This window comes from Copidosoma floridanum, unplaced genomic scaffold (genome assembly GCF_036245765.1).
Source record: "Copidosoma floridanum isolate Cflo_tuat_1 unplaced genomic scaffold, Cflo_Japanese_pri ptg000013l, whole genome shotgun sequence".
Taxonomy (NCBI): Eukaryota; Metazoa; Arthropoda; class Insecta; order Hymenoptera; family Encyrtidae; genus Copidosoma; species Copidosoma floridanum.
The window spans coordinates 6,059,603-6,068,401 of record NW_028321890.1 but is presented as its reverse complement, the minus strand read 5'-3'; the positions used below and the strand labels follow the sequence as shown (position 1 = coordinate 6,068,401).

Here is an 8,799-nt window from a genome sequence, read left to right as displayed (position 1 = left end):
GGGCTAATATTGGTTAAGATTATCCATCGAGAGCTTACTTACACATAGTTTAGTTGCATTGAGTTTGACCTACAACATGGTGTAACATACAGAACATGTGGTCCTATATAGGCATAACTTTTGTAAAATGTATTCGCTATCTCATGTAAGATCCAGCAAATGATAAAATGAGGAACGAAAACTATATATGTAGTTATACTACTAGTGTTGGCAGACAATATGTATAGTTATATTGATTAAGTTTAATTGATTTATATTTAAGTTAATCAATAACAATTTGGATATAATCTTAGAATTACATCATTTACTTTCATTTTTCTCTTTTAGTATTTATTGGCTCTAGGTTCTTGTCTGCTTGGCCCTTGTTTCCTATTGCAACACTTGGTGCAAGAACGCGGAAATAAAACAATATGCTCACAAAAATTTACTGCAGGAAATATGGACAGTACAATGATCTGTTGTATATCTTATACCGTGGCCTACACTCAGCGAATCCAGGTCAATATACAGTTTCATTCGACTTAGTGACTTAGGATGATCTGGGTTGCTAAGCTGAACGAAGCTGCAAATTTTTTTATCTACGTCAATATAGAGAGCAGTCTGCAATGTCTGTGTAGCTGAAGCCTCACAACAGCTGCTAATGTGGAAGATGAGAGTATGTAAGTATACAACTGCTGTCGACTTTTTTCTCCTCTACGTGACTGCTCAATGTGAGCACATTTTTTTTATTAATATTATGATCTTAATTCAGGGTTTCGTTATCGTGATAGTTCGTAAAAGATTTATAACGTCAGTTATTTATCAAGTATAATAGTTTGCGCAATAATTCTGACTTAAGGGTCTATTCATGATATAAGCTGAAAGCATAAGCAGCATTGACTTGTACATATGGTATTGTTCATTTTAAAGATTTCTAACTTTAATTTTGTAAGGCTATGACTTGTAAGCTATCTTTCTGTTATGGTGGAAGCAAAAAGCGGGAAGAAAAAAGTGTACGCTGTATCAGCTTGTGTGTTTATATTTATATCGATGAAACTATTATTAATATTAAGTTATATTGACAGTCCAGATAATTTATGACTAATTATTTTTACTAGGACATAATTGACGTAATTATTTTACATGATAAAAAAGTAAATGGTGATTTACTATTGACTACAGTTTTGCTCATATCTGACTGTTAATTGTGTTTAGATTTTCTAATACAAAAGCTATTTCTAACAATCTTTCATAAAGACACGTGCAAAATTATGAAATTTGTCGCATTAATTTCTCATATCATAAGCATCCGTAGTTGTTAAATTCTTGCAAACGTTTTTTAATATACATTTTTGAAGCATTGCAAAAATTTAAGTTATTAACTGACTATCATATGCTTATGGTAGTCAACCTTCCAAATGGAAAAGACTACAAGTATGCAAATGATACCTTCTGTATGTTTTGTTGAATAGTGGGAGAGGAAGTTCAAGTATCGGCTAAGGTGTGTGTGTTTTTGGTACGAATCAGTTAGTACTGCATTGATTTGTTGAATAATAATTTTCACATCCAAGAAACTCATACTGTTGTTATTACATCGCTAAGCAGTGAGTTGTTATTCAGAGCAATAGTTATTAAAAACGTTTATAATAGAGTTGATATATTTCGTAGGCACACATTGAAGGATATCATCTACATAGCGTACATACAGTGGAACATTGAAACATAATTTCTTTAAGCATGAAATTTCAAGTAAACGCTAGAAAAAAATCTCACAGTACCAGACTACAAGGACGTTTCGTTGGTGGTCTAAGAATTTGTTTCTAAGATTTATTATTAAATTACAAAAATTTTAATTTTTAATTGAAGACAGAGCTGTGAAATATTTATTTAAAAAACATTAATTTAACGACTAAAGAATTAACAAAAATGTTTTACTGCTTTTATGATTGAGGTTCTACTAGTACTAGTGAATAAATTTACTACATCTAGACTTATTAGATTGTAACTAGTCAAAATAAATACGTGCTTTTATTTATTTTTTTTACTTATGACTTTTTTTTATGAGTGACTTTGCCAGTGAAATATTAATTTACAAAAATTAGAAGGTGAAAAAACTATAAGCTATTGAAATTGATATCAAGACAATGATACAAATAAGAAAATCCTTCTATAACGTTAATAGACAACAAGATACAGATAAATAAAATAACTGTGATAAGTTTCTAGTTAAGTCAGTTAGAAAAGAGGATTAACTTTATATTTATAATTTTGGGGCCTCTAGCATTTACCGTATAAGAAGCACATGTACTGATTCTATACTTTTTACAAGGAATTACTTGTGATTCTTATTTAAGTCTATGGCATGTGAGTACGACGTCATTTGTGTACATGCAGAAGTATGTTGTACGCTTAAACTAATTTATGTTGATTGTATTGCATAAAAATTTATATTGTAAAGAGTATTTTTTGTTACTTACGGCTTTTTCTACTTAATAAGGGCTGGGACTTTGTCCAAACAGCTTAAAAGTTGTTTTTGTTTTCTAATAAATACAAAAAAATGACAGTACCACCATTTGACATTGTTTTTAATTAAATAATTATGGTATTTGTAAACCCTTTAATCTAAAATCCTTGCTATTACTTGATGGTCTGCAGGAAGTTTTTAAAATTCTAGATGAAAAATAAAAATATTTTAGGATAGAGCATCGCCTAGCCATTAAACACGACACTTTGCAGAGTATTTAATTAAAAGCTGATACATTACATTCATTAAACAATAACAAATTAACATTGTGAAAACCAAAAAATTGATAAAAATGGAGATAATACATATATGTTATCGTTATTATCGCTAAAATGACCATATATATACAACAATACATACAACAATAGATTTTAACTTAATCTAGTTTTGTAAAAATCCATTGTGCTGGATTACAACTTTGTTAAAAATTCGTACAACCTTGCAGAGTATTTTTAACGTTAGACTTAAATTCAATACTTTCCTAATGATACAACGCCTTGAGATCATATTTAAAACTTTTTTTTTCATTTATTAGAAGCAAAAATTGTTTTAATAATAATCCAAACTCAATTTGATTTATGTCATCGTTAGAAAAATTGTTAAAAAGTAAATTGAATGTTGTAGTTTTATCATCTGCTTATTGTTCTGCCTTAAATGAAACCTTACTAATAAGCAAAATAGAATTTGCAACTGATCTTAGCAGTAATTTAACATTTTTATTCTTGATAGACTTTCGCATAATGCCAGGGTGCAAGGAAATAAGAAGTTGAATAATGGTCATAATAATTTGAGTTCAGCTTATATTTCTAATGGTTGTTTTGCAGCGCATTATGCAAATGGTGTACCAGGTATGAATAGACGAATTTATACCTTCAGCATTTGAGAAAACAAATAAGTTCTGCAGTAGTGTTCTATAGAAATGTTTTTCTGAATAAGATTCATAAAAAGATAGCCACTTGACTTCATGTTACAAGCAATACATACAAACTTTGATAGTGCAAACTGTTGCGATAGTTTCTGTTTTTGATAATATATTAATGTTTGAGTATTTCAGCTTCTTATCACGACCAGTCATTCCTTTTACAGCTCATGAATTGAACTTGACATCGATATTTGAATAGTTTTAAAAAAAATACATATGACTCTAGTAGGTATGCAAGTAATACTGATACATTTTTTATCGTGTCAATTGGTGCAACTGTAAATGGTGGCACTTTTTATCAATAAGCACTTTTCAAACCATCCATGCCCTTTTCGAAAAAAAATATACTAAAGGTTTAAAGTAAAAATACACAAATTTTCTATTTCAAGAAAATTTTTTGATAAATAAATTAAGATGAGGAAAATTTATTTTCCGGGAGTGCTTATATATTAAGAACTACTTTTGCGCCTACATTTGCAACTATTGACACGAGGATGGTTGTATCAGTATTGCTTGTATAGCTACTAGAGTCAAATTTTTTCTGTAACTTAGCTACAAGCACTTAAGTTAATTTTTAATGTACCTACAAATCAAGTTTAAGGTACGAATAGCTTAAGAAAAATGAAGAATGGAAACTTATCTTAGCCTATGGTGCAAGTTAATGTACAGCTCCTCAGTAGCTCAACTAGTAGAGCCATTGTCTAGTAAATAAGAGGTTGTGCGTTTAAAACACACCCGTTGAGGATATTTTGCTTATTTTTACTCATTTCTTCATAAATTTTCTTGAAATAGAAAATTTGTGAATTTTGATTATGAATCTTTAGTATATTTGCTATCAAAACGGGCATATATGGTTTCAAGAGTGCTAAAAATTGGCCAGGAAACTAAGTTACCTTCATAAATTTGTTTTTAATCTTCGGACAAGTTTTTACTCAATGTTAATAAAGGGTTACCACCATCAATACGCTTAGAGAATTTGGTATCTACCCTTTAAATTGGAACGTATTTTTTGAATAAGATTTTACTGCTCCAAAAACTGACATCTCTTCAAGTTCCAGCACCCTAAATGCTTCTGATATACCTCCATTTGTAAATAACTAAATACAAGTTAAAAGATTTTTAAATTTCTGATAAATATTGAAATAAGTAAAAAACATCAACAAGTTTAAACTTTAGAGTCAGAGACAAGGATCACTCAACTCAAAGAGGTTGTCTAAAATCTGATAAGTTTTACCCATAACACTTCTGCCATCCAAGAAGCAAAAGAGGAAAAGTCTCCGACAGTTATCCTGAATTCAGCAAAGACCTTGGCGAACACTCTTTGCATTAAAAACCACATGACTAAGTTAAAGACTAATCAGTTTATTGGTAAATAATATTTTCTGCTTTAAATAAATTAGTAATTACGTTTCTTAGATTAAATTCTACTATTTATAGAGTTCTTACTTACAAATAAATGATGAGGCATAACCAGGAGAGATCGATAAAGATGTTGATCAATACCAAATTGATTCTGATCAATCTTCTTACAACAACCCTATTGAACACTCTACTTCTCATAAAGTTCCAAAATTTTTTTTGTGTAACGATGGTAAGAAAACTGTGGATGCAAAGTAAGCTAAGAGCCGTTTAAAATAGTTAACTCTCTTAGAATACACCATCATCGGTAAAGATAATACCAATGATTCAAAAAAATCTAAAACAAGAAGAAAGAAGAGAAAAGTCACTATTATGACAAGTCAGTCTTATGAGGAAAACTTAATGGTTGAAAAAATAAGAAATATCAAAAATAAAAAGTTATAGAGCCAAAGAAAAAAGTGAAATCTTGTAGTGTTAATGCTTGGCAACTGTTCAGTTTTGAAAATCTTTATTAAATGTGACTTAGCGCCTAGTACAGAGTTGCAGACAATTATATCACTTCAATCGATGTGATCTCCCTCAGCTCTTTCTTCCTTGGGTCCTCGATTGTCAGTGTGTCAGCCCGTGCATGGCTCAGCAGCTCTGCAGGAGCAGTACGCGTGCAGAACGAAGGAGGGCGCGCGTGCCGTCATCTTGTCGGACGTTGATCGCGGAAAACGAGCCGAATAATCCGCCCACATCGCTCCTGGAGCGACATACTAGTCGCCACTTGCCAAGGTGCGTCAGCCTTCTTGACCATCAGGGGGTGGCGTTGGTGGACCAGGGTTCGCTACGGGGAGCAGGGCCAGTTTGACAATTGGTCACACGTACTTGCCAGTCGCTGTCTTCACGGTGACCGCACGCACCAATTTATCAGGACCAGGCTGGGCGCGAATGATGCGACCTAACAGCCAACGACCACTTGATTGGAAGAGGGTGGCGTCCAGTAGGATGACGAAGTCGCTGACGGCAAAACTTCGGCGAGCAACGGTCCACTTTGGCCTCTGCTGGAGTGTATTAAGGTACTCTTGGCTCCAGCATGACCAGAACTGTACCGAATGGCTCTTACGAGGTCCCAATGCGAGAGATCGTCCAAGTTCTCAGTGGGAGGCCTGGGCTGGATGATGGAATCGAGTGGGGCTCCAACAAGGAAGTGGCCTGGTGTAAGTACCTCGAGGTTAGAAGGGTCGCTGGAGAGCGGTGTCAAGGGCCTTCCGTTGAGCACCATCTCAATCCCAACTAGTATGGTGGAGAATTCCTCATAGGTCAGGTGATGGGATCCCATTACGCGTCAGAGGTGGCCTTTGACTGACTTGACGGCGGCTTCCCAGAGTCCACCAAAATGTGGAGCTCCAGGGGGGATAAAGTGCCATGCAATACCTTGCGAAGCGAGAGAGCCGGCGATGAGGTCCCAGTTGATCTCCGCAATTTGTAACGCCTCTCGCAGCTCCAGATCAGCGCGGCGAAAGCAAGTGGCATCGTCGCTCCAGAGTTCAGAGGGTCGACCGCGACGACCGGTGAACCGAGCGAGAGCGCCCAGGAAGGCGGCTGTGGAGAGATCACCGACGAGCTCGAGGTGTAGGGCCTTTGTCGTCATGCACACAAAGACGGCGATGTAACCCTTCGTAGTGTGTATGCCTCGTCCTTTTGATGCAAGTACTGAAAAAGGCCCGGCGTAATCAACACCCATGCGGCCAAAAGCGTGGGAAGGTGTGACTCGTGAAGCTGGTATGGGGGCCATTATCTGGGTCGCGCAGCGAGCCTGGAGTCGGGAGCATACGACGCATCGCCACAATTGAGCCTTGATTGTGCGTGGGCCACCAAGAATCCATGCACGCTTGGCCGCGTAGGCGCTAGTGACCCTGTATCCGCCGTGAAGAGCTTGAGTATGGGCTCAAGAAAGGACCAGCAAGGCGAGCCATGAGGCTCCGCTAAGGATCGGTGGATGTCGCTCTTCGTAAGGTAGCGAGGAAAAATCCAGCCGCCCGCCGACGCGCAGAACGCCGTTGGTGTCGAGGAAAGCCGCAAGAGAAGTCAAAGGGTTCCCTTTTGGCAATCGCTCACCGTTCTGCAAACGCGATCGCTCTTCACTAAACGTTTCCGATTGGCTCAAACGGACGCAGGCCAGGAAGGCATCTTAAAGCTCGGCGGGGGTTAGTGGTGAGAGCACCGGCAGGACAGGTGGGCGACGCAACTGGCGCCAGACCCACCAACGAGTGCGCACGAGAACGACGAGTAGAGTGTGAAGCTTGGAATATCGTTCAAGTATGCTCAGCTCAGCCAGACAGGTGGCGTAGCAGGCCAACGGCAGGGGTGTCACCTCTTGCAGTGCTTCCTGGGGCCAGGCTCAGTCGTTGTCGGCGAGCCACGGCGGACCGTCCCACCACAGGAGTTGTTGCCTGAGACTGGACGTGTTCGCGCTTCAAGTGGCCACGTTGGCTGGATTGGACTGCGACGGCACGTACCGCCAGGCGCTCGAGGGTAGCGTGTCCTGTATCTGGGCCACGTAGTTGTCGATGAGGGCGTTGTTGGTTGGCTGATCGGAGCGAACCCAGTGCAGCACAATTTGCGAGTCGCACCAGGCGTGACAGCGCTCAATCGGAACTGCTAGTTCTTCGGCCGTCGAGCGCAGAAGCTTAGCAGCCAGCAGGGTGGCGCGGAGCTCCAAGCGAAGAATGGTCTTCCGGGCCACGGGCTCGGCCATTGGCTTAAGAGTGCGGATGGGTGCCAGCTTCGTGCGAGCGAGGAGGATGTGGTAGCGGACAGAACCGTCTGCGGCCTGGAGTCTAGAGTACAGGACAGCAGCCATCGCATGGTGGCTGGCATCGGAAAATACGTGCAGGTGAATTTCCACTGACGCAACCGTTCCGATCCAACGAGGCAGGGATAGACCGGAGATGGCTTGGAGCTTGGTGGTAAAGGCAGACCACCTTTAAGTCATGGACGATGGAGCAGACTCGTCCCAGTCCAGGTTGGCTTGCCATAAATCTTGCAGCAGGAGTTTGGCGTTCAGCACGATCGGTGCAAGCCAACCGCATGGATCAAACAGGCTCACGAGTGCTGCGAGCATGGTCCTCTTGGTGGTTTGGTGCTGTATAAGGGGAGGTGTTAGCAGGAAGCAATCTGACGGTGGGTCCTAGCTCACACCGAGCTCACTAGCGAGACCTTCATCGCCAAGCTGACACCAAGTGGGCCGCAGGCGCACGTCATCGGGGAAGTCGTCCAGCAGCTCGGGCACATTGGCTACCCACTCGCGCAGAAGAAGCCTATCGGCTTGCAGAAGTTCAATTAGCTGGTCACGAATATGTCGAGCCGTGGCGATGTCGTTGGCAACGGAGAGTATGTCGTCCACGTAGCGGTCGTTCATCACCACGGGAACTGCCTCGGGCCAACGGTGTCCTTTGTCCTCGCACAGCTGCTGCACAGTGCGCAAGGAGAGGTACGGTGAGCACGAAGCGCCGTAGGTGACGCTTAACAGCTGGTAGTGCGTAGGAAGTTGGTTTGGATCAGGGCTCCACAAGATACGCTGTAGGTTGACGTCACGCTTGTCAATCCAGATCTGACGAAACATCATGTAGACGTCGCTGCAGAAGGCGATTCAGTGTCATCGCCAGCGTGGGAGCACGCTGGGGAGCGTGGTCTGCAGCCTAGGGCCCGCGAAGAGGACGTCGTTTAAGCTGTAGCCACTCAATGTCGGTTTCGAGGCATTGAACACGACGCAAAGCCTGCGGTCCTTATCACTGCTCTGCTAGATGCCGTGATGTTGGATATAGTGCACTGGTTGGGGCGATGCCATGCGCAGATCGTCAGGCAGTGGCCTCATGTGGCCCAGAGTGATGTACTCTGCCATAAATTGCATATACTCAGCACCCATCGCTGGAGTCTGCTGGAGGTGACGATGCAACGAGTGAAAGGCGGCCGTGGCACTCGGCAGGCTGTTGCCGAGCAGCCACGCACTGTCGCTCTTCAATGGCAG

The 8,799-nt window shown here is 40.8% G+C and overlaps 2 protein-coding genes across 2 annotated transcripts; both read right to left on the bottom strand.

Moving 5' to 3' along the window:
• Nucleotides 1-6,114: 6,114 nt before the first annotated feature.
• On the bottom strand, nucleotides 6,115-7,632 carry LOC149374812 (uncharacterized). Its single transcript, XM_089591722.1, has 4 exons — nucleotides 7,258-7,632; nucleotides 6,994-7,158; nucleotides 6,734-6,891; nucleotides 6,115-6,685 (listed from the first exon to the last, which is right to left on the bottom strand). The coding sequence occupies exons 1-4, from the start codon at nucleotides 7,630-7,632 to the stop codon at nucleotides 6,115-6,117; spliced, it is 1,269 nt and encodes a 422-aa protein (XP_089447848.1).
• Nucleotides 7,633-7,755: 123 nt separating this feature from the next.
• Nucleotides 7,756-8,394, bottom strand: LOC149374811 (uncharacterized). The gene is made up of 2 exons (XM_089591720.1): nucleotides 7,969-8,394; nucleotides 7,756-7,914 (listed from the first exon to the last, which is right to left on the bottom strand). Exons 1-2 carry the CDS (start codon nucleotides 8,392-8,394, stop codon nucleotides 7,756-7,758), a joined length of 585 nt encoding a protein of 194 aa, XP_089447846.1.
• Nucleotides 8,395-8,799: the final 405 nt, after the last annotated feature.

Excerpts from the sequence above, each read along its gene's own strand:
- LOC149374812 (XM_089591722.1), bottom strand. The coding sequence starts at position 7,632 with ATGGCTGCTGTCCTGTACTCTAGACTCCAGGCCGCAGACGGTTCTGTC. Across the intron at positions 6,892-6,993 it reads GTCGCCCACCTGTCCTGCCG|AACGGTGAGCGATTGCCAAA; the intron begins GTGCTCTCACCA and ends TCGCGTTTGCAG. Across the intron at positions 6,686-6,733 it reads GGAGCCTCATGGCTCGCCTT|GGTCACTAGCGCCTACGCGG; the intron begins GCTGGTCCTTTC and ends CGGCGGATACAG.
- LOC149374811 (XM_089591720.1), bottom strand. The coding sequence starts at position 8,394 with ATGTTTCGTCAGATCTGGATTGACAAGCGTGACGTCAACCTACAGCGT. Across the intron at positions 7,915-7,968 it reads GTCTCGCTAGTGAGCTCGGT|CACCAAACCACCAAGAGGAC; the intron begins GTGAGCTAGGAC and ends CCCCTTATACAG.